This window comes from Podarcis melisellensis, assembly GCF_964234715.1.
Source record: "Podarcis melisellensis genome assembly, chromosome: 6".
Classification (NCBI taxonomy): Eukaryota; Metazoa; Chordata; class Lepidosauria; order Squamata; family Lacertidae; genus Podarcis; species Podarcis melisellensis.
Window position 1 is genome coordinate 5183718 of NC_138538.1, and position 25488 is coordinate 5209205.

The 25488-nt window shown below is 47.6% G+C and overlaps 1 protein-coding gene across 1 annotated transcript; it reads left to right on the forward strand.

Annotated features, from left to right (window-relative positions):
• On the forward strand, nucleotides 1-23727 carry STK35 (serine/threonine kinase 35). Its single transcript, XM_081917154.1, has 3 exons — nucleotides 1-466; nucleotides 6234-6983; nucleotides 18015-23727. The coding sequence occupies exons 1-2, from the start codon at nucleotides 16-18 to the stop codon at nucleotides 6944-6946; spliced, it is 1164 nt and encodes a 387-aa protein (XP_081773280.1). The 5' UTR covers nucleotides 1-15; the 3' UTR covers nucleotides 6947-6983; nucleotides 18015-23727.
• The last annotated feature ends 1761 nt before the right edge of the window (nucleotides 23728-25488 follow it).

A 25488-nucleotide genomic window follows, 5' to 3' on the forward strand; every position in this document is an offset into this window, starting at 1 on the left:
CGCCGCGGCGCTGCCATGGAAACGGGCGGCGACGGCGGCCGCCGAGGGACACAAAGGCTGCCGGAGCGGCGCTTGAGGCGCGAGCGGGCCGCGCCGCTGCTGAAGGAGGGAGCCGCCGCCGCCGCCGCCATGGAGGTGGGAGGCGGGCCGAGCCAGGCGGCGGCTTCCCCGCCGCGCTACCGCCTGGTGGCCGAGATCGGGCGCGGCGCCTACGGCGTGGTGTACGAGGCCGTGTCGGGCCGCAGCGGGGCCCGCCTGGCCGTCAAGCGCATCCGCTGCGACGCGCCCGAGAACGTGGAGCTGGCGCTGGCCGAGTTCTGGGCCCTGACCAGCCTCCGCCGCCGACACCCCAACGTGGTGCGCTTCGAGGAGTGCGTCCTGCAGAGAGACGGCCTCGGGCAGCGCATGAGCCACGGCAACAAGCAGAGCGCCCTCTACCTCCGCCTCGTCGAGACCTCCCTCAAAGGTAGGCCGCGGGGAGGGGGGGGCGCCATATACCACCCAGGGGGGAGGGGGGCCACCCATGGAGGGTCTCGCCCTGCATACCTCGGGAGTAAATGCCCCACCTCGGGAGTAAGGGGCCCACCCCGAGAGAGTCCCCCCCGCCGCCTTTGCTGGCGCTCCTCGGGAGTCGGAGGGAGGGGGTGTGCTGGGCCAGGATCCTGTGCAAAGGTAAGGAGGCTGCTGCTGCTGCTGCTCTGTACAGGCCCAGCACACGCGCGTGCACGCCACAGCAGCTCCGCGCGTCCCCTTCCCTCCACTTTCAGTTTGTTTTGCTTGCTCGATCTGCATGCTGCTCTGGGGAAATGATCCCCGGAGTAGTTTGCAAGTCGCTTGTGAATGGGGTGCTTAATGCACGGGGCCTAATGCTGCCCATGTGTTGGGTGTCTGGGAATGCCTACTTCCTGCTTGTGAGTTTTCTTCTGGGGGGGGTGAGGGCAGAGGACAGGTGTCCCTTCCGCCTTTAAAGGCCTGATCCAAACTGCCAGCCTCTTATTATGTTAAGTGGCATCTGGTGAAAGGAGGGGGTACTGGAGGTTTGGTTCAGGGCAAGACTCTATGGAAAGGGGGGAGTTTTTTCTCCCCAGGTTGGGCTACTAAACTTCCCCTCACTAAACTGAGGTGTGTATGTGAGGGGAATCCTTCCTAGGGTGCCTTATGTGGAGTAATCTTGTGTGGCTACATTTAAGGGATGGGTCCTGCAAACTGCCCTTTGTATTCGTAGCAGAAGCAAAAAGGTGCGTAAATAGCGGTTGCGTTGCACATGAAACTTCTGTACGGTGGTACCTCTGGATGCGAACGGGATCCGTTCCAGAGTCCTGTTCGCATCCTGAAGCGAACGCAACTTGCATGTGCCGGTCGTGATTCTCTGCTTCTGCACATGATGTCATTTTGAGTGTCTGCGTGAGCGGCGAAACCCGGAGGCAACGCGCTGCATTACTTCCGGGTCGCCGCAGAGCACAACCCGAAAAGGCTTAACCTGAAGCGACTTCAACCCGAGGTATGACTGTATATGCATACACTTCAAGGTATTGGACCTTGTGGAGGTGTTGAGGAAGGGACAGAGAAAAATCCCTATGCAATGTTCCCTATACAGTCATACCTCGGGTTAAAGCCGCTTCAGGTTGCATTTTTTCGGGTTATGGACTGCCAAAACCCGGAAGTACAGGAACGGGTTACTTCCGGGTTTCGGCGGTCGCACGTCCGCAGAAGCTCTAAATCACGCTATGCGCAGAAGCGCCGAATCTCAACCCGTGCGTGCGCAGATGCGGGTTGCGAACGCTGCAGGTTGCGAACGTGCATCCTGCACGGATCATGTTCTCAACCCGAGCGTCCGCTGTAGGTGCCTGGTGTGTGCATACACCAAAGTATTGGGGCCCATGAATGGATCTTTATATGTAATAGGTACACATTTTTAAAACGGGTATGAGATGGGGGTGCTAAGCATCTTGCTTACACATCCTACAATATACTGGACCCCACAGCCAGACCATCTGTGAGATGACTGCCTCGGGTGGCAGGATCCACCCGGGTAGCAGGTCTCAATGTAATACCTACACACACTTCCTGGTGTAGATCTTGCTTCACCCCTTTTATTGGACCAGCCCTGCTGGACTCCTTTGGTTATGGAAGTATAGCGCAAAGAGTCATGGGGAAAGATGGGCACATCCTCAGTGGGACACAGACAGTGTGGCTAAGTTCTACCTCCAGCAGTGCGCTGCTGCTGTGAGAACAGTATGCGAGACTAAATTGGCCACTGGCTTTTCTTATGTTCTTACCACTGAGCTGTGCCTATTTCCTGAGTACAGTGGTACCTCAGGTTACATACGCTTCAGGTTACAGACTCCGCTAACCCAGAAATAGTGCTTCAGGTTAAGAACAGTTTCAGGTTAAGTACAGACCTCCGAAACGAATTAAATACTTAACCTGAGGTACCACTGTATAGGAAATTTGCATCTGGTCCTCTTAGGTCCCTTCTCCAAATCCAAGCTGACTGAATCATGTACCAGAGACCTGAATCATATACAGAGACCTTCCTCAGAGAGAGCACTGAGTATGTAGGCCCTGCAAAGATGAGTGAATGCTTACAAAATACCAGCCCCTGACGTGCTTTTTTATAAAAATCCTCAGAAAGTTTGCTTAACAGTTGTGTGTGTGTGTCTTTGATGGTTCTTTGCAGTTGTCTTTTCTGTTCCCCCCTTTTGCCTTCCTGACTTCATAAGTTGAAGCCGCATCTCATGGTGGCTTCAATCAGTGCAATAAAGAGCTTCTAAAGATCTCAACATGATCTCTGGAACAAGCAAGTAGCTTGCAGCCCATCTGTAAATATTTTCCAACTTTGTTCAGGCCAGTCTAGTGTGTGAAAGAGTCATTTTAATGCATATCTCTAACCTCTACACATGCGCACCTATCTCCTTGTCCCTCATCTCTCCTCTGAGAGTAGTTCATTTCCTTTGGGATGAGCAGAGACCTCCTGGAAATAGCTTAATTTCTTTCCTCATACCCAACTCCCACCACCACCACCTCGGTCTGTATTCCTGTCCCTAGTGATCCACCTCCACACTAGTCAACCTCATATTCCGTCAGGAGTCACTGTCGCCATGGCCTTTGAAATAGCAGGCACCACAATTACGCCGAAGGCTCAGGTGGTGAGGATGATCCTCTTGGGGGGGTGAGGTGCCTAATAAGGAGGGAAAGAGAGCAAACAGCAACTGAGCTTTCTGTGGGACAATTCTTTAGCAGAAGGTTGCCACAGATTTTCTTTTATTATTTCTCTACATTTACCGTAAGCCCTCTTTTAATAAAGGGCATTCCTTAGACCCAAGTAAATCTACCGTGTGTGGAGAGCAGTGGGGGTGGGGGATGGGGAGAAGAGAGTGCATGTGTGTAGAGCATGTGTGTAGGCAATGTGCAGCCTTGGACCCAGCAGCATCACCCAGTCTGAGCTTGTGCTGGGCTGTGTGCTCTTTGCAAGGCAAACTGTCAGTGTACAGAGCTGGCTTATTATAGCTAAGCCAAGCCCCTTCACGTGTCGGCTGGCGTGCCACAGAGCCTGCTCAGCTGCGTGCCATGCGGGAGCTCACAAAATGCCCAGTTGGGCACCACAGAAAAACGTGCAGCATCCATTTGCTGTGCGTTGGCAACCTTTTGAGTTTCTTGCTTTATTGCCTCAAACTCACGGCTAGTCACTCACTGTTGCCTCGTCAACACAACATGGGGGGTCATTCAACATTGGAAAGAGAAGGTGATCACTAACTTTCCAGTGTGTCTAATTCATATGGGAGAGGGGTGCTTTTCCCATAGCCGTTTAGCTAGTTTTGATGAATTGACTTTCTGCTAATGTGCACTAGGCATCTTAGCAGTAATAATAATAATAATAATTAATAATAATTTTTATTTATACCCCACCCTCCCCAGCCAAGTCCGGGCTCAGGGCGGCTAACACCAGGTAGAAAAACAATTGATCAAAATACAACTTAAAAACAAGATTAAAGCACAGCATTAAAATGCAGCCTCATTTCAGTAGAAACTCAAATCAAAAACTTTTTGGGGATGAAAACTTCAAATGAGGGATTTCACAGTCCAATCCTACACACACTGACTTGAAAGTAATTCTGATTGTGTTCAGCTAGGCTTTCTTTCAGGTAAGTGTGCATAGGGGTTACAGTTTCTGTGTGTGGCTGTTTATACCGTGTGGCTGTTAATTGCAAAGGACGCTCTAAACAGATGCGTATTCCTCATGGCCCATTCCTGGCTATGAAATTGCTTACCGTGTTTAATACTTGAGACGGAACAACCGAAACATTAAATTGTTTCATCTTGGTTATGTTACAAACTTTTTCATGTTTTTCTTTAGACGGAACAAAGCTTAGGTTTGAGGCATTAATGGAACAGGGGGAGCACCTGCGTGGCTTGTAATTTAGTGAATGGAGTGACCCCCATAAGACCTTCTGATTTTTATTTTCTGAGTGCAGCAACGGTCTCTTCAGTTTCCATTTTCTCACTGCCTTCCCTCTCATCCTCTTGTTCACCTCCAGCTTATAACAGGAAATAATACTCTCTTTTTCCGCCCGCTCCCCCTGTATACAATCAAATCCTTCTAGAGGCCTCTAGCCCACACCCTTTTTCATGTATTTTTTCTTTCTAAAGTTTTTCCTACTTGCTGTTGACAGGGCAGGATAGCCAAGTGGTGATATAGCCTTCAATTACCATAGCAGTAGTCATGGGAACAGACTTGTTTATGCAAATAGCCTGTGCTCCTCACTATTATGGGGGCTGTTATCAAAGACCTGGGAGCAACTTATCTCTGGTTCTGTTTGGTCATACTTGGCGTCTTCTCTTTGGAAGGTCTGTTTTGCTATCTTGCCCACTTCCCAAGGCCCTTGGCTTGCTACAAGGTGGAGCGACAAGATGCGAGAGAGCCCAAAAGACATTTCAGTAGGAAAAGGAAAAGCAATTCAAAGCTTACATGCAGGAGTGTTATTATTTCATGTGTTTATATATCGCTTAGTACTGTCTTAAGTGGTTTCCCAACATATAAACATATATGTAATACAGTCATACCTCATGTTACATCCGCTTCAGGTTGTGTGTTTTCGTCTTGCATCCCACGGCAACCCAGAAGTACTGGAATGGGTTACTTCCGGGTTTTGCCACATGCGCAGAAGCAGCGCTTCAAGTTGTGGGCTTTTCATGTTATGGACGGGCCTCCGGAACGGATCCTGTCCGTAACACAAGGTACCACTGTAATGGAACTAAGAGGCTGTAATACCAGATGAAAGAATAGCATCTCAGAATAACAAAAACATAGTGGCATACTTAGACTTTTAATATGTTTCCAGTGAAATGAGTCAGTAGCCTGGCAACAAAACACCTGTACAGTGGATGGAGGATTGAAAAAAGGGATGGTCCACAAACATTTGGACCCTTCCCCTCCAACCATAACCACAGAAACAGGATCACCATCCCTCTCTCCCTCTGGCTAAGGTACATCCACCCTCACAGTGTGCAGCACTCACCCCACAAAAACACACACACCACAGGAAAATGCGCATAGGGCATAGCCTTTGTAATATGGTATCAAATGCTTTTCATTTCAAAAGCGAAACCAGATTAGCTTGATTGAGCAATAACTTGTCTCCTGGATTTAATAAATTCCATCTGCTGATGGGCTGCATGCTGGTGAGGACTACCTGCCTTCCCATTCAAGCAGCCAGTTCAGTCAGATGGCTCCAAGTCATTGTTTGCAATGAAACACACCCCGGCAGCCATTTTTTGTGGTGCTTTTGTGGCTAGAGGCCTTGGAAGAGGGTGCCTAGGAGATAGCTGCTAGTCAGCATGGGAGAAAGTGTATTAAAATATTGCCCGCGGGATGTCAGAATGTTGCTGGAGGTCTGTTCCTGTGAGATCTGAAATGTTGCACAGAAGTCAGAAGTGTGTTGATCTTTAATAGAGAGATTTCTGAAAGCATTTCTGTTCATCTATGTTCATCAAAGAGCCAGGCCATGTCCTGACCTGTTGACAGGGCCTCCAGTGATGGATTCACTACTGCACATCCAGTTTTCACAAAATAAATCGGTTTAGTTTTGTGTAGAATAGACCTCTGGGACAGTGCTTGGAAGATGTGCTGTCCAACTGCACACTCCTTTCCCAGGTTCCGATTTATCTTTGTAGTCTCCCCGTCTTGCTCATGCAGTAACCCTTCTCCTTCTCCTTTCTCTTCCCCCGGCAAGGTGAGAGGATCTTGGGCTATGCTGAAGAACCTTGTTATCTGTGGTTCGTCATGGAGTACTGCGAAGGGGGAGACCTGAACCAGTACATCCTTTCCCGCAGGCCTGACCCGGCCACCAACAAGAGTTTCATGTTGCAGCTGACGAGCGCCATTGCCTTCCTTCACAAGAACCACATTGTGCACAGAGACCTGAAGCCGGACAACATCCTCATCACGGAGCAGTCGGGCGCTCCTGTCCTCAAGGTGGCAGACTTTGGGCTCAGCAAGGTGTGCGCCGGCTTGACTGCTCGAGGCAAGGACGGGGGGAACGATAACAAAAATGTGAATGTGAACAAATACTGGCTGTCTTCGGCTTGCGGCTCAGACTTCTACATGGCTCCTGAGGTCTGGGAGGGGCACTACACTGCCAAGGCGGACATCTTTGCCCTGGGCATCATCATCTGGGCAATGATCGAGAGGATAACGTTCATCGATGCCGAGACCAAGAAGGAGCTGCTGGGGACCTACATCAAGCAGGGGACTGAGATTGTGCCCGTCGGGGAGGCGCTGCTAGAAAACCCAAAGATGGAGTTGCACATCCCCCAGAAACGCAGGACTTCCATGTCCGAGGGGATCAAGCAGCTCTTGAAAGACATGTTGGCTGCTAACCCGCAGGACCGACCCGATGCCTTTGAGCTTGAATCCAGGATGGACCAGGTTACTTGTGCTGCTTAAACTCAGGTCAAAGTGTTGGTGTGCTTTGAAAACTGGGGTAAGTGCTCTGCAGTGTCTCTCTTCTCTGCACAACTTAGTGGGGCAATGAAGCTATTTTCTGTCTGTTAAGCTGCTTGGGGCTATAGAGACATTCAGTTGCCTAAGAATTTCTTCCTTTGATAGCATTTCCACCTGGTTTACCTTGGTTTTTTCCCTTTAACGACCTTTGAAAAGATTGTTCTGTGAGCCACCCTGAGAACTCCAGGTATAGGGTGGTATATAAATTCAAGAAAAAATAAATGATAATAAAACATAACCTACAGCTTTAGTCTCTAATGCTGTTCAAATGGTGCAAGAGCAGTTTGTGTGTGTCTGCTCCCTTCCTTTCTACCTGAATAAGATGAGGTTATGTGCAGTGAATGAGATTAAGGAGCAAGATAAAAGGTAAAGGCACCCCTGACCATTAGGTCCAGTCATGGCTGACTCTGGGGTTGCGGCGCTCATCTCGCTTTAGTGGCTGAGGGAGCCGGCGTACAGCTTCCGGGTCATGTGGCCAGCATGACTAAGCCACTTCTGGCGAACCACAGCAGTGCACGGAAACGCCATTTACCTTCCCGCCGGAGTGGTACCTATTTATCTACTTGCACTTTGATGTGCTTTTGAACTGCTAGGGAGCTCATCCCGTCGCGGGGATTCGAACCGCCGACCTTCTGATCGGCAAGTCCTAGGCTCTGTGGTTTAACCCACAGCACCACCCGCATCCCTAAGGAGCAAGATACTGAACCACTAAAAATCAGATCCTTGTTGTTAAAAGGATACCGTGAACCCTGTATACAAAGCCAAGTATTTGTATGAATTTGCATACAGGTAAAAAGCATTGTTTTTGAAATAACAGCAGACATCGCCTTGAAAGAGGCATTCATCCTGTGTTCAAGAAAAGGGAGAAAGCCTCTTCCAAGATGTTGCTTGCCACCTGCAGTTTTTGTAGTCATGTCAAAACCTTTTTTTAAATGCTCAATTAATCAGGAGTGTGTTTAATAGATAAACACATTTAACCGGTGCTCTAATTGGTTAAACATTGCAGCCCTAAAGGCAGCATACTTGATTGCTTCTATGAGGGGAGTGAGCTTCTGTTTATAAGAAAAGTTGGTGCACTCCCTTCCTCGCAGATACCTTTCACCCTAAAATTATGAATGCAGTGTCACTCCTGGGTCAATAACTTCAGTGGGTCCTTCCTCCTCCTTTGAGGCAGTGGGCCTGCTCTCCGCTTTTTTCCTTATTGGTGATGTGAGGCAGCAGAGGAACCCCTTTGTGTTCTGAAACAAGTATGTGTTGGACCCTCAAGACACTAGTTGCCTTCGGTAGCCAGCAAAGATTTGTGCTTGCAACAAGCGGCAGAGGAAAGGTCAGAGTCTGGTTTGACATCACCCAGTGCTTTAGGCTCAGGGAAAGTGGAGTAAAGGAAGTTGCTCCTTCCCTCTCCTGCTCTGAGCTGAGGCAATGAAGGATGGAGGGGAAGGGTCACCCCTGTTTTGCAGAGTCACAGCAACACACCAAGAGCTGTGAGAAAAGCCTCAGTGCTTTCCAAGCATCTCTGCAGACTATTAGGCAGAGGACCCCATTCTTCTGCAGACTCGGGGCAAGTATGCTGCAATTGCCAGGTTAAAAGATGCCCTTTCCACCTGCCAATGGCAATCTGGTGACTGCAGCTGTGAGCCCTTGCGTGTTGGGGTCCTGTGATGCTCTGGGGCCTTAAGTAATGGCTTGGGGAATTTTGCCAAACTTTGTTTTTTATCTCCGCTTCAGAATGATGGCTAAGTTTTAGAACTGCCATGTTCAGAGGCAGTGTATCCCTCTGAATAGTGTGTGCTGGGGGCAGCTACAGAAGGCATCTAAGTTAGCTGCTGCGGGAAATTTGATTCTGGACTAGATGGACCTTTGGTCTGATCCTGTAGGTCTCTTGTGACATGCAGCTGTTCCCAACAGGGGCGAGTGTTAATGGCCATTATTAGCTCTGTGATTTACACCTTCTATCCCATGTTCAGGCTCACTGCAGAAAAGGGGCAGTAGCTTCTGAATATGAACATACGGGCATGAAATAAAAACAGCAGAAAGCTTGTCTAGTTCAGGCATTCATTCATTCATTAGCCGCACTTTTGAATTACTGAATTGGGCATTTTTAAGAGCAGAACCATGTGCTCCCCAACACCTGAGAAGTAATATAATAATAATAATTTATTATTTATATCCTGCCCATCTGGCTGGGTTTCCCCAGCCTCTCTGGGCAGCTTCCAACGGAATATTAAAATACAATAGCCTATTAAGCATTAAAAGCTTCCCTAAAAGTCTTCCATTCTCCTTAGTTTCTTCACCCAGAACCAATGTTCCCACCCTTCCCTCAGTACAAATTACCCAGGATGCATCTGCTTCTGGAGAGTCCCTCATTAGCTTCCTTATAGAGGCTTCCTTCGCTTTTGGCTTCACCAGTAAGGAATGCAGTTGTCCTTGTTTCGCTTCACCTTTGCAGGGCTGAGCGAGAGCCGTCCTGCTCTTTTTGCACAGTGCAAACACAGTACCTATAGCTGTGTCCCTCCCACGTACTTGCAGCAGGAAGGCGGAAGCCTCCTCCAGAGTAGGTGCCAGCAACCAGTCAGCTAGCCGGTCAGCAGGCCTCGGCGACCATGCTTTTGAGTCTCCGAATCCTGCCACGTGCTCCTGGATTGAAAACACAGCAGAAACAGGAATCTTGTTTCCCTTCCAAGCACTGCTTGCAAAACACTTTCACATTTCAGGAATGGGAGGACCCTTGAACCATTTGCAAAGCCATATACAAACAATCTGTTACCAAGGATGTGCAGAGAACTTGGCTGAAATTATGGAAAATGGTTGTTAATTTCAGTAGGCGATCAGAATGCTGCAACAGTAGTTGAATGCTGCAGCGAGTGAAGTGATAAATTTGTCTTGGCAGGCCATTTCTTCTCCATTTTATTACAGTAGATTGGCAGAAGCCAGTATTTAACTGGACTGCAAAATGCAAGTCAATATGATCTTTAGAGCAAGTAGAGCAAGTATAGGGCACAAGGAGAAGGGGACGACAGAGGACGAGATGGTTGGACAGTGTTCTCGAAGCTACAAACATGAGTCTGGCCAAACTGCGGGAGGCAGCGGAAGACAGGAGTGCCTGGCATGCTCTGGTCCAGGGGGTCATGAAGAGTCAGACACGACAAAACGACAAAACAACAACAACATAGCATGAAAAGATGACTACTTAGTAAGTAGCAGTGAGACTTTAGATAACCTGAAGGACAGAGAAAGATGAAGCATGGTGGGAGCTTTCTCTGCCCAGGGCAGACTTGCACAGCTAGCGGTTCATCACCCTAAATTCAGCCCACCAGCCGTAAGGGGTCCAAACAACCTTCTGTTTGGCGATCCCCAAAACAAGGGATTTTTAGGGACCTAACAGACCACAATAAGTGACTCAAGGGCTCTGTTTGGCTTGCTGCATCGCAGGTTGTGCAGGCCTCTCTAACTCAAGCCCAAACCATTGAATTGGCTTCCTAAGAATGAATCTGTCTTCAGAGTGCATCCTCTCTCTGCGCTGAAAGCGACCTCATTCATTCCTACCCAGGAAGATTACGTGAAAGGTGCTCTTGGCAGCCTTTGCCTTCCAATTTCCTTCAGCTGTCGGGACTGTCTTGCCCTCCAGCGTACATTCCAGAAGTTACATAAAAAGTGATGTGCTGTTCTTTCCGCTCACCAGTCCGGAATGAGCTTAGATAAGAATGTTGTGTGGGGTGTTGCCTAGTGGTGCCTGTTTAGCTTCTTAAAAATCCTTGTTGAACGGTTACTGTTCTAAAATAAAACTTGTGCACAACTTTTCCATGGGTTGGCCAGGTTTGGTGTCAGGGCTGTGGCCTATAATTTGGCCCAGTTCTGTCTGTGCTGAACTGTCAACAATGTTTAAGCAACACGATGACCATATACATACATAATAGACAATCTTTATAGAATTCCTTCAAACAATAACAAGTTCAAAATGAAATCTTAGTCTCAAAGTCTCTGGAAATCTTTAAATGAAGTGAGGTACCAGACTTTGTACGATGAAAGACAAGCTGTGGAGCTTAGTGTATTCAGCAAATGTCCAACACTGAACAGATTCCAGATATTGACTGCTGTTTCGTAGCTCTTCGTCAGCATGGTGGGAGAATATAAAATTGTTTCATAAACCCATCTTATTTTGAATGGCTACATATTGCTGTTTATTTTGAATGACAATTCCACCCCCTTTGTTCACAGGTGAAATTGAAGAAATAAAAAAATGGACGGATTCGTATTAGCTGGAGTAAATAATGATTTACTTTATTTCACCAACTGGTATTATGAGATTTGGAAAAATTAGAAAAGAAGGGTCCCAAAATTAAGGACAATTTGTCCAAGTCACAACGCGATTGTTTGAAAGCTCTTTCACACGATCCTAACATCATTACAAAACCTGCGGACAAAGTGGGTGGAATTGTCATTCAAAGTAAACAGCAATATGTAGCCCGGCATGCTTCTGCACACCTTCCTTTATCCAGTCCTATATTTGATGCAGACTTTAAATTCCAGGAAGAAAGTACTCTCCAGATGTACTGGTAAAATAATAGGTAAAAACTGGTAAAATAATAGGGACATAAGTGAATCCAAAGGACAGGGATCAAGGAACTTGCAGGCCAGTTAATGTCTGTTCTGCCTAAATTGGTAGCAAGCATTCTTAAGGATAAAAATATTTCATATAGAAGAATAGGTTTTGGCAAGGAATAGCTAACAGGACTATATGGGCTTTTCCATAGCCCAATGATAGAGTGCACTATTTGCATGCAAAAGGTCCCAGATGAAATCTGCAACATTTCCAGATAAGACACCTCTCTGCTACCCCGGAGAGCCACTGCCAATCAGTGTAGACACCGTTGAGTTAGATAGGCAGTTCCCAAACTGTGGTCCTGCCCCCTGGGGAGGGGCAGCATTACTTAGCAGGGTAATGGAGGTGTAAATGACTATCAGGCTTTGAAAAGCAGGAATCACTGGTTATCAGTTTTGTTCAATTAACCAACCTAAATAGTTTTAATTGGATTTTGAGCAAATGTGCAATTAATTGTTACTGTTTTCAATTTTAATGTGCTAGTATCTTCTTTGGTGGGTTGTACAAACTGCTATTCTTAATCTTTTTACAGGGTAGAGGGCATGGGTTGAGTTTATGGAGGGGGGGGGGGTTGGCCCCCAAATGTTTGGGAACCACAGAGCTACATAACCCATGATCTTGATTCAGTATAAGACAGTTTCCTCTGCTTGCAAAGAGAAAGATCTGTCTCACTAACCTTTTGAAGTTTTTTGGAAAATGGGCAAAAGGAAGTACTTCTCCACAGCATGATATTAAACTATATCGCAAGATGTAACAAAAGGTTAGGTGGCTTCTAAAGGTAATTGTGCTGATTCCTGGAGGATAAGGCTGTCAATAGCTGCCAGCCATGATGGTTGTATACAACCTCTAAAATGATGAGTACCAGGCATTGGGAACAGTAAAGGTAAAGGGACCCCTGACCATTAGGTCCAGTCGTGGCTGACTCTGGGGTTGCGGCACTCCTCTCGCTTTATTGGCCAAGGGAGCCGATGTACAGCTTCCAAGTCATGTGGCCAGCATGACTAAGCCGCTTCTGGCAAACCAGAGCAGCACACGGAAACGCCGTTTACCTTCCCGCCGGAGTGGTACCTATTTATCTACTTGCACTTTGATGTGCTTTCGAACGGCTAGGTTGGCAGGAGCAGGGACCGAGCAACGGGAGCTCACCCCGTCACAGGGATTCAAACCGCCAACCATCTGATTGGCAAGTCCTAGGCTCTGTGGTTTAACCCATAGCGAACAGTAGGAGAAGCTATTGTCCCCATGTCCTATTTTGTGGGCATCTAGAGACATCAGGTTGGCTAGTGTCTGGAACCTGGGCTGCGTAGGTATTTGATCTGATGTGGATGACTTCTTTTTTTCCTGCTCATGGGGGTTTGAGAGGCGTGAGGGTACTGGCATCCAAGATCCTTTCTGCTTCCCCTCCTCTCTCTTCTCTCCCCCCACCCCTGCTTTGGGCAGCCTGTGTTTTGCCATCTGCAGTCACTCGTGCTCTGCTAACATGATGCTGCTGCTGAGTTGCGTAACCAGGCTGTGCCCTCGGGGGAAATCCCTCCTGCACATCGCTTCAGAATGGTAAAATGCAAACGTAATAAGCATTGCGAGGGCACAGACCTGCCCTGTGGCTGTTTATTCTAAGGCCCAGCTGCCTCTTCCACCCACCCTGGGCCCAGAGCTGGTAGCGTCTCCATGCAAAGCGCAGCTGCAGTGAAGAAGAGGCTGCCCTGTTATGTAAGGGGCAGGGACGTGCCACTCTGCATATCCCCCTTGCTCGCTTCTGAGCAAAGTGCCAGCCATGTGCTCTTAGAAATGGGTGTCGTGTTCTTTGATGGGCACTGATTTCCCGCTGCTTTCATTGGTGCTGTTGGCTTCTCATCCTGACTTGAATACCTTGGAGAACAGAGACGCAGGAAGCTGACTAATAGCAAGTCAGACCATTTGTGCATCTAGATCAGTTTTGTCTACACTGACTGGCTATCAGGATTTCAGGCAGGAGTTTCTCCCAATCCTTCCTGGAGAGGCAGGAGATCGAACCAGCAACCTTCTGCTTGCAAGGCAGATGCTCTCCCACTGAGCTATGGCAGCTGAGGCCAGATTTCTGCAGGCGCTGGAGTTTGCTTGTTGCAGTGCTCTTAACATAATCATTTAGCCTGGGCCACAAGCCTATGGAGCTGCCTTATACCAGACTATTCAGTCCATTAGCCCATTCATTCTTCCTCATGTGTGAGAGGTTTGACGGCGGGTACATATCCAATACCTGCCCTACTTCCTGAAATATTTTTCATGGAGGATGCCTGGATTTGAACCTGGGACTTTAATTGCGTATTGGTCTTGTCCTTAATTATTGAGTCATAGGCCACTCTTCTCGCATGATTCATTTGCATCATTTGATTCAGTTGATGTGAGCTGAAAGTCACCAACCTTTGGCTCAGTCAGGGCATGCTTGCCTCTCATGCTTGTCCTGGGATAAGTAAATAATGTAAACACTCCCCACCCCCACACCGGTATTATCCCTGCAGCACAATTCCTCAGAGATTCACAGTGAACTGGAACAGGCAGTGAGGAGTGGTGGTTGGAACACACCCTACAATTCCTTGTTAATGTAAGATGGGGAGGCTGTCGTAACTATGACAGAAACGGAGGCTTGGCTGTTCACATGAGCTCCTGCTAAATTGTAAGTGAATGATTTCAGAACTGAAGGCAAGAACTGTTGTGCCCAACCCGCAGAAGATGGAGATCTGCTGGGCTAAAACGCCTCTCTGTACAGTCATACCTCAGGTTGAAGTTGCTTCAGGTTAAGCCTTTTCAGGTTGCGCTCCGCAGCGACCCGGAAGTAAGGGAGCACGTTACTTCCGGGTTTCGCCGCATGCGCAGATGCTCAAAATGACATCACACGCAAAAGCGGCAAATCGCGACACGTGCAGACGCGCAGTTGTGGGTTGCGTTTGCTTCAGAATGCAAATGGGGCTCCGGAACGGATCCCGTTTACATCCTGAGGTACCACTGTATCTGCAGTAGGGTACTTTCCCCCCGCTCAAGCTGAAGTGGGAAACACAAAGATCTCAAAGATTTGCATTCGTCAGAGCTACTGCTCTGTAATGCCTTTTCTCTTGCTGGTAGTGTTTGAATTCACCTAGACTGTTGCCCTCTGTTTGCTCTGCAAAAAGTGTTGTTGTTTTTTTGACACACAGGAGTGTCTGCCTGTCACCTGCACCCACTTGTATATTAGGCAGGACTGATCCTTGGTGTGGCCTTCCTTCTCAAAGGGTCAGGGCTAGTGACTAAGCCTTTTCCTTCCATTGGCAAGATCAGAACCATTAATCTTGCAAAGGCTTACTTACTGCCATGATCTAATTTGATGGTTGTCATGTTCACTCCTGCGAATTGCAAGGGTTCGGGTAGACCACTGGTGGGTTGTGGGTGCACACACAAACATATTGATGGAATTTAGGTAATGGAGTGTTTTTCTCCCCACCCCACTGATTTATAAGCATAGTCTAGGTGTGTTTGTGAAATACAGCAAACATACCAGTTTTGGATTATTTCAGTATTTGGAGTTCCGTAAAATTCGGAATTTCTGGCAAAGATCTGAGGTGACAAAAGAGATGAATAGGATTAGGAAGAGTCAAAAATTTAGTTTTTCTAAGGGGGCCTGTGATGTTTGCAGGAGTGAGATATATTTGCAGTGACACCAAGTGCACAGTCATATACGTAGAAAGCCTCAAACAACACGTCAAAATCAGAGCTTTCGAAATGATAGCACATTTCACAGGGTCTGATAGGTCAGGCAGCATCTTAAGCCGAAATTTACCTGCTTTCTGCTTCAGTTGATTTTGTCAAATAGGTTGCCCTGTCTGTTTAAACGTTGCTCTAATTGCAGCAGCCTCACCTGAACCCTCCTCTCTTAAGGGGCCAATTTTAACTGTATCTAAGCTCCGTTTATGAAGCACCTTTGCCAAATCCAACAAGAAAATTAGAGCCTGGGAAAATGCATTGCCAATTATCGCATACCCTTTAACCATTATTTTCTGCTTGCAGCTTCCTCCAACTAATTGGGCTTTCCACTGGAGGGTTTGTCACAAGAAACTTGGTTGCTGAGTTTGGATGCTGAAGCGAAAACTAGCCTAAACCTTACTCCCAGGTGCATTTTGTCAGCGATGTATGAGGCAGGTTGCCTGAGTTTTGAGCCCAATAATTGGCTTAATGCCTCTTTACGCTCCCAGCCAGTCTAACTTGAGGTCTGTGCAGCGGTGGCAAAGCTTGTCTTGTTCTGCTAATTCAGTACAGAAAGCAACACCTGGAAGCCCTGTGCCTTTTAGAACTATTAAGCTGCAGGGCTGTTAAACAGAAAATCTGACCATGCTCATCAGTTAATTCTCACCATTGGGAGCTAAGAGCTAAGTGACTTAGATGTGATGTCATTCATGTTATATTTAGCATTTATAAAGGGCTTTGTGTACAGAAGACTGAAAATACATTCTACCAACCCCTACAATAGCCCTGTAAAGGGACTGATGAAATAATGATGTTACTTTAAGAGTGAGCTAGGATGAGATTTGCATTGGGAAAAACTCTCCTTCACTTTTACAACCCACCAGCTCTCACTGGGGATAGACTTGTGCTGTTGAGTCTAGTTTAGGGCCAGTTTCACAAAAGCATGTGATGGCTTTGAGAAGGCGCAAGAGGACACCATGGCATGTTCCCTTCAGCTTATCACTTTATGACTATGGATCAAGCTAGACACTGTTGCATTCATGCAAATATCAATTGCACGAAATGGCTTTTTCAAAAAAAGTAAAAAAGCAAGCCCAGCAGGTGCTATCTAGATGGAAATAGGTCTTTAACCCTTCCTGCCCCCGCTGCAGTCCAGATTCTGGTGAACTTTGGGACATACCTGCTTACTTTCAAAAAACTACAAATCGCATGAATGTTGCGTGGTCCTGTTTGACATTATGACTCCTCTGCTGGTCCCAGCCTCTCTCAGTGCCTCTATTTAGAAGTGACTGTGTAATAAGATTCTTACCCAAAAGATGGTGACACAAAATGGCAAAGAAAATGCAATTCACAGGGAAGAGGAGATCAAGGCCGAGGTAGTGCAGCTGCCCGTAAACCCAGGCCACAAGATGCTTGAGCAGATGAAACCAGAACTGAAACACTGTGTGCACTGGAAGAGGCCAAAATTAGCAGTTAGTTGGGGGACTGTAGCTCTTGAACTGAGCATGTAAAGCATCATGTAATAGCCAAGTGACAGCGGTGTTGGCGCAGCTCGCGTCTCCTGCCATTTAAGGTGGAGGTGAACTGGGACTGTGCAGACGGTTTCATTGTGTGGAGGACAGGAGATATAGCAACTATATAGAGACTCTTGATTTAGCCTTTGGATGAAGCGAGTGCTCTGAACTTCTTCAGTGCATTGCAGAGTTAGCCAGCTTCTCCTCCACCGTCTGCAGTGTAGAGGAGCTGGTGTTTGGCCAAGAAATCTACAAATGCTTGCTTTCAGCACTCAGGGGAGAGAGATGCTGCCGCCTCCACCACCACCATTACAACTTCGATGAAACACTATAATTATGCACAGACCTCGGAGAGCCGCAGCGGAGAAGTTACAGGATAAACTGCAGAGCAAAACACTCAGCCAGCTTTGCAAATGAGTCTGGTGACACTGGTAGAATGCTGATACACTCGCCAGAAACTTGTCCCTCTAATCTCCAAGGTCCTGAGAGGATCTCTTTGCTGTTTCATTGGGACCATTGCCCAGCCCAGGTGCAGCAGTCAACACTAGGGAGGTCCAATCTTAATCTGGTTCATTGTTTAAATTTGGTTTTAGTCTTTTCTGCACTGCCTTTGGGGCCCTTGTTTTAGGGCTAAAAGGCGGTTTGCGTATATTTTAATTTTAAAAGATCTTCTTAAGGGGCAGGTGGAATCTCTGAACAAAAGTCAAGGACATCCCTGCCTTGTTAGAGGTTGAAGTGCCTCATTGGTTTCTTCTGAACATCCACAATTTCTGCTGGCATCTAACTGGGAGACTGTATTCCTTGAAAAAGAAGATAAGACCCCCAAAAATTGTTTAAACAAGCCTACCCAGATGTTTAGGAGGTTGATGCGTGTTTAAATCTGTTTTTAATCTATTGTTATTTTAACTTTTGGATAGCTTAACTTTTGGATGGCTTAAATTATTGTTGCTAACTTTTCTCGGTAATTTCCATGTTTTATCTTTTTTGTAAACTGCTTTGAGGATATGTTTTTACAATGAGGCAGTGTGTACATATTATGAAATGAATCATAAAATCGATGGACTTGGTATGCCCATTCTTCTTTGCCAAGGCTGGTTGTTTGTGGCCAAAGGAATGCAAAGGGTTTGGAGGCCAGCAAATGTAACCAGGATTTGTTCCACCAGAGTTGTCATAATTCATGTTCTTTTCTCTTTCTTACAAGGGACCTACAATCTCCACGACTTACATGCATAGAGGAAAACTGAGGAGGTTCCAGGCTGATCTCTGGCGACGTTAAGCTTCGAGATTCTTCTTAAAAGTCACATGAGACACCTAAGAGGAGCAGGAGCTGTTGTAACCCATTTCATTAATGAGACTCTTAAAAGTTTATCAAATTTATGTTCCCCCCTTCCTCTCCCCTTGTTCCCTTTCCCCTTCCCCTCCCTTCTGCTCACTCAGCTTTGCTGACCAACTAAATCTGTGCACATACTTCTGGAGAATTCCTTTTTTACCTAAACAAAATACGGGGTTGGGATATGCAAAACATTTTTTTCCTACTGCTGCTAAACACCAGAACTCTGGGTCCAAGATCTGTTTTTCTTAGTGTTTGTTTTTAGCTGGAAGAGATTCAGAAGGGATGTTGGGAGACCTAGAGCTGAACACAAGTTGTCAACTCTAGAGGTTGCTGCTGATTTGGGGAACAAAAAGCAAGCTGGGATAAACCTTTCTCCTTCTCCCTTTCCTAAAAGTGTTCTTCACCAGTGGAACTTGGCAATAAGAAGTCATGATTACAAGAATAAACTCTCTTTCCTTTTTTAACGTGGCCACAGGACTACAGGCAGTGCGGTGCCTGAGAAACACCTGCAGTTTTCACAGGTCAAGAACATAGTAGTATTTGGAGGGGATGAAGAGAGCCCACACGTGGGCAGGTGTTTTTTCTGCCCTTGAAAAGTCCACCAATGGGTTTGGTGGCTTGCTCGGCTACTTAAATGACCGTGAGAGGCTGGACACATCAAACTGATAACTTTGGGCTCATTTTGGCTACTTTGGCTTGGTAGATCTTGCCCAGAACCGCCTTGGTGTTAGAGAGAGTGTATATTAAGCCTAGCCCAGCTTGCCCTTGGGGCTTGTTTGTGCTAGCAAATACTTATACATAAACCCACTCAAACTCACACTTAATACCCACCCTCTCCTGCAGTCTTCTAGTTTGAAACACTCTTAACGCTTCCAAATATCCCATTTCCTAGCTGGCATTCCAGCAATTGCTTTTTAGCTGATCTCTTCCAGCGATGAGCGGGTCTTTACACTAAACTTACCAGCTGCCGCAGAGGGAGTTTCTAATCCTGTCCATCTCTTCTTCCATCAGTCTTGATTGGCAAGGGTGCTACTACTTTGGGGATGAGGCTGTTTGTTCCAGGAACTGTCCAGACCCATGGAAGTGAGCGGCTTTGCCAAGCCAGCGCAATTCGGTTAACACTTGTTGGCAGTCCGCTTGCTGGGTTGCCCGCATACCTCCACACTACTACTGAGGCTGATGGCTGTGGCCAGGATTGGTGAGACTCTGGAGGAGATGCTGTGCTGTTTATTCTGCGGCTCTTGGAAGGCCATGAAAGAAGTCTCTGCTTTGCCTACTGTCTTGCTCTTTGCATCCCCTTCTTTCTGGGATGTGGGCAGCCACAACCAGGGCACGAATCAACCAGATTCTTCCCTGGGTGGTTATTTGTGGCTGAGAAGGCTTGTCTGCTTATTTCAAGGCCTACCATTTGCAAGTCCTGGTCTCAACTGGATTTCCTAACGCTGGGGATCAATTTGTGTTGAACTTCCTTTGCACACTACCCAGAAAAACCCTCATTTAATTAGCTGTCAAGAAATTTCGGTGTAGGCTATAGACTTTTTGCTCTTGATCTAAGCCACGACCTCTGTGTCTGTCTGTCTCTGTCTCTGTCTCTTGACCCTTCAGTGATTCCCTTAAAGTGAAGATGATTCACCTTGACTGGCCTAGAACAGGGTTGAGGAACCTTTGGCCCTCCAGAGATTGTTGCAGTTCCTATAATCCCTGACCACTGACCATGCCATTTGGGGCTAATCTACCAGTTTCCTTGCTGCTGAAGTAGAAGGCTCCAGGTGATGCACAGGTCTTGCTCCTCCTAACCAGGAATATATTTCAGCCAGTTAGAACAGAGCAGCTTGAAGTAGGTGAGTCAACCATAGAACAGCCAGAGTCTCATAACGGCATTCTTTTGCTCAGCAATTCGTCCTCTGTTGCTGTTCCAAACAACCGTGCTCATGGCCAGAACAGCAAGATGTGTTGATGAGGAGAAACAGTCTGTCGAGAAGGTTCACCAAGGGTTGCTTTGAGTTTGCAACTCGGTTAGCTGGCAAGTTTTGAAACCCAAGAGATCAGTGAGATCCTTAGGCTTAACCCTTTCATATTTCTGAATGCTAGCAAGATAGGCAGTTTCCCTTCCTCCTTTCCAGAGCATCTGTGTGTAGCGGTCTTTGTCGGAGTAGATTAGTCCTTGCTTCCCACTCCTGTGCCTTTGAGGCAGGGAGGAACCCACAGGAGCGGGTGCATGACCCAGACCCTGGGATAAGCTCTGCAAGCAAATGCCAACCCGTAGCCCAGTTCATCCTCGCTGCTTCTGGGACTTCAGGCACACATGCCCCTCTCGTGCTCACGCTGCAGTAAATGCTTGTGGTTTTGTGGTGGTAGCTTGACCATAGTGCCTTTATTTGAAGGGGTGTGGGGCTTGAAGGAGGCAGCACTGGGCCAAGGAAGGAGTTTTCCCCTCTCACTTGTATTTCATTGTTGCCCCCGAAATGTCGTCTCTTCCCTCTTATTCTCTGGGGCAGCTTCGTTCGGTTGCCCACGGAATACAGCTAAATCTCTTTGGAAAGACCTTAAACGTTTTTGCGTTGTCCTTGTGAATCTGCAGCAAACTTTTATGGGCCAGGTGGGAGATCTGAATGAGAGCAGCGTTCCTTCTTTGAAAGATCAGGCACGCACGCAAGTTTCTCTTGAGGAGACCTTCTGCCCAATGAGCTGCTCCCATTTCTGGATGCTGTCCCGTTTGCGGTTGTTTGTGTGAACGCACTGATCCTTGGAGTCTCATACAGTAGCCTGGTGTTTCGTCTCCCAACTTCACTCCTATTGGGATGGGTGGCAAGAATCCTTCATCCTTGGATGAATTTGGCATGGGGATTGCCAGCTTATTCCTGAGGAATGTGAAATATCACTGAAGGTCCACGTCACAGTTGTTTGACTGACACCACTTTCATGCGCCGTGTGTATGACTTTACATTAAAACTGTTTACATCCATGTCGTTCAAAGCTGGCAGTGTGGGCTCAGACCTGCCAGACATTGTCTTGTATGGGTGCGGCAAGCGACAGCAGACGGCCTGAGGGGGGAATTTCACAACTGGCTTCCAATGTCCCTGACCACTACAACCGCCACCTCCCTTTCCTTTGACTCCTTCCTGTGTGTTGCAGGCATAGCAGACCCAGCCCCAAAATTAGCAACATTGCTTGTTTTAGTAATCTCTTTTGCAAGCACACAGTGGGTGCTGTCACCTTCTGGACCAGAGTGGGCCACTGTGAAGTTGGGATGGAGGATGAGGACAGCGTGACTCCTAACCTCACCAGAGGGTACGAATGTCCCAGGGGCTACTGCTGAGCAGTTTGTTGCAGCACTCCTGAGACTTGGGGCTGCCACCTCCTTGCAGGCTATTTTGGGCGTCCTTTTCAGGGACAGCACCGTTGGTAGAAACAGGGCATGAAATTTTGGGCCATAATGTCCCATCAAAAAGTCTCTTCCTGTGTTGCTCATGTTGAAGCCCCTGGGCAAGCAGGCCGTGATGGTCCTCACCAGCCTTTCGTGGTTTGGTTGGATGACAATCCTTAGGGAATGTTGGCCAGTGATATTTGATGCCCCGGGCGCTTCCATGCTTCCAGTGCTGCTTCTTGAGAATTAAATGCCGCAGGAAACCCACCAGTTTCTCTTAAGCTAACATGGCTGTTCTCCTGGCAACGTTGATCCCTTTTCTCCCCCTCCAGTATCTCCCTGAACCTTGTTTTTCTTCCATGGCAGAGGTCAAGGGGAATCAGTATACTTAAGGGGCCCCTCTTTCTCCTCCTCCTTCTGCTGCTGCTGTTTTTAGGATTGAGGTGCTAATAATGGGTGGCAATTGTCTTCCTTTTCCCCTGGCGCTTTGGTTCCCTCAGGATCCCACTCAGACATCTCCAAACACTGTCAGAGTAGAGCAATAAACATCCCCCACTCCTGGTGGGAGAGAGAACGCAGTCTCTGTGAATTCCTTGTCTTTCTCCCCCTCTTTCCCTATATGCATTTGTCTAGTCCAGATTTAACCTTGCTGGGTTTCACTTGAGCACAGTTTACAGTTTAAGCCAAGGGGTATTTTTTACCTGGGCTGCACCTGGCTTCTCCTTTCAACAAAAACACATCTCTGAAGCAAACACACCTAAGAGACAGGATTGCTCTTCCATTTAAACAGACTTGCGCCCCTTCCATCAGAGGTTGTATGTGGAAGGGCAGAGGCACCATGAGGGACTTAAATCCCCTCTCTCCGAAGTAGACCTCTACCATCCACCATTGGCTTGGGGGAGAGGCTGTTGGACCTCCCTCTTGTGACATGTGTCACCGTCTATTGTTTCCCCAATCTCAATGTTTCTCAAACTTTGGGTCTCCGGCTGTGGTTGGACTACAAATTCCATCATCCCTGACCACTGGTCCTGCTAACTAGGGGTGATGAGAGTTGTAGTCCCAACAACAGCCAGAGACCAAAGTTTGAGAAACGCTTTCCTATTTACTTGAGTCCAAGGTACCTAACTGAGGGTAGGTGACCAATTACCCTGGAAGCTGCTTTCTGGGTGCCCAGTGCCATGTGTCCACTCAGCTTGGACCGCTTCCTCGGCATGAGTCTCTATCCAGACGTCCCAACACAAGCAGCAGCTTTCCGCTGACCAGAATGAAGTGTCTGTTGTGGAAAGCTGCCCAGAGCTACTATCTGGGTTGCTTTTCTGCCGGCGTTTTCAAGTCATGGGACGCCAGTGCTTGATCGGCAAGCTGGAAAAGCCACCTCACCCCTCCTTGCTTGGATGTGTTTCTCTGCTGTAGAGCTTTCCTAGTTGCAAGGAAGCCAAGTCGAAGGAGAAAGCGGGATGCATGCATCAAAGTCACAGCTTCTCGCTCAGGTGGTCACTCTGTGTTTAGCTGTACCATTTAAGAGTGTAGGTGAGGTCTTGTATATGGAAGTCACTTGTTTTCTTTAAAAAAACCCACCACATAGGAAACTGGCATGTCATGGACAAGAAGATCTAGCCGCCTCTCTGCCCTACACCAAGTTTTCTGAGCAGAGGGCTGGAGGAGCACTCCATTATGCACCCCCCCCAAAACACATCAACACACACTTGCAGTCTGAAATGACACTGCAAAGGTAGCCCACCTTGGTCTGAACTGGCCGTAGTCCAGCCTTCCCTCCCCCTGCCTCCAACCTCATCCCTTTCTCTCTCCCATTTTTTTCCGTTTGGTCCAGTTGCGAGTTTGGCCCACCTTAAGCTTGACTGGACATGGTGTCTTCTTAAACCTGGAAAACCTGCACACACAAGGGAGAGGCTTAAACCCAGACTCCAAAACACAGTTTCCAATTTTGCAATTTCTCATTTTTCTTTGCACAGAAGCTGGTAACCTAGGACCTGTGTGCGCGCGTGTGTGTGTGTGAACAACTTTATATGTTGTTGGTTGTTGTTTTTTTTAAGCTATTTGGTTTACTTGGGTTGGTGTGCGACCTTGTATTTAAGTTTCTTGAACACTGTGGAAACCCTGATTGTGTATGAATGGCAGCAGTTTTGTAAATTAAAGAAACGTTTGTGTGAATAAACGTAGAGGATGGGGTTGAAAAGCCATACCCAGTTTTGAGATGAAGCGTCTTTGTCTTTGTGTTCATTATTCCTTTTACAGTTATGTTTGGTAGGTGGGGATCCTGCCATGAGCACTGGGACATGGGGTGCCACAACCCTCTCCCCCCCTTTTTTTTTTTAATCTTGACCACCAGCAGCTGTGGAAGGGCTTGGATTAACTTCTCCTGGTGACAAGCTTCCAGAAGATGAAAAGCTGCACATGTGATGCAGCAGCAAAAAAAGCTAATGCTATTCTAGACTTCATCAACAGAAAAATAATATCCAGGTCGAGGGAAGTATTAAGTCCAGTCACGGCCGACTCTGGGTTTGTGGGACTCATCTCGCTTTACTGGCCAAGGGAGCCGACATACAGCTTCCGGGTCATTTGGCCAGCATGATTAAGCCGCTTCTGGCGAACCAGAGCCGTTTTCCTTCCTGCCGGAGCGGTACCTATTTATCTACTTGCACTTTGACGTGCTTTTGAACTGCTAGGTGGGCAGGAGCAGGGACCGACCAACAGGAGCTCACTCCGTCGCGGGGATTCGAACCGCCAACCTTCTGATCGGCAAGTCCTAGTCTCTGTGGTTTAACCCACAGCGTCTCCCACTGCTCTATTGTGTCATGATCAGATCACGCCTGGAATGCCCCGTTCTAGGCACCACCATTTAAGAAGGATGTTGACAAGCTGGAACATGGGCAGAGGAGGGCGACCAAGATGTTATAAAGGTTCTGGAAACCAAGCCTGATGATGAGCGGTTGAAGGAGTTGGGTATGTTTAGCCTGGAAAAGATATCTCAAGGGCTGTCAATGGGAGATGGAGCAAGCTTGTTTCTGAGTGCTCTGGGTGGGGGGGGTAGGACTCAAGTTACAAGAAAGGAGATTTTCGACTAAACATCGGGAAGAATTTTCCTGACTGCAAGCTGTTTGACAGTGGAACAGTCTACCTTGAAAGACGGTGGACTCTCCTCCATTGGAGGTCTTAAAGCAGAGGTTGGATTGCCTTCAGAGATGGATGCTTTAGTTGAGATTCTTGCATTGAGGAGGTTGAACAAGATGACTCAAGTCTACAATTCTATGATTCTAGGCAGGGTGTAAAGGTAAAAGGACCCCCTGACCATTAGGTCCAGTTGTGGCCGACTCTGGGGTTGCAGCGCTCATCTCGCTTTATTGGCCGAGGGAGCCGGCGTACAGCTTCCGGGTCATGTGGCCAGCATGACTAAGCCGCTTCTGGCAAACCAGTGCAGCGCACGGAAACGCCATTTACCTTCCCGCCAGAGCAGTACCTATTTATCTACTTGCACTTTGACGTGCTTTCAAACTGCTAGGTTGGCAGGAGCAGGGAGCTCACCCCGTCGCGGGGATTCGAACCGCCGACCTTCCGATCATCAAGTCCTAGGCTCTGTGGTTTAACCCACAGCGCCACCCGTGTCCCTTACCTAGGCAGGGAGATGCACACAAATTGTGTTGCTCTGCATATCTCTACAAAGGGTTGGGGTGGAATTTGGTTAATGGGAGGAAGAAAGGGTGGGCATAGGGATTTAGAGAATGGAGAGATCTCAAAAGGGAAGTAAGAGCCAGGAAAAGAGGTGTGGCGAGGGTTTAAGAACAGACTGTCTGATGCAGCAAATGGAACTACAGAACCCACCACAATTAGCGAGCTAAAAATGGCTTCATGCACTGTAGGAAATGAACCAAGTGAAAGGAGTTACACAGTGTTGTTGCCTTCAGGCCCTCCCTTGTCTAGTCTCCATTGGAAACAGGATGCTGGGTTCTTATGGCT

Coding starts and splice junctions, on each gene's coding strand:
- STK35 (XM_081917154.1), top strand. CDS start 16: ATGGAAACGGGCGGCGACGGCGGCCGCCGAGGGACACAAAGGCTGCCG. Junction 467..6,233: donor CGTCGAGACCTCCCTCAAAG/GTAGGCCGCGGG, acceptor TCCCCCGGCAAG/GTGAGAGGATCTTGGGCTAT.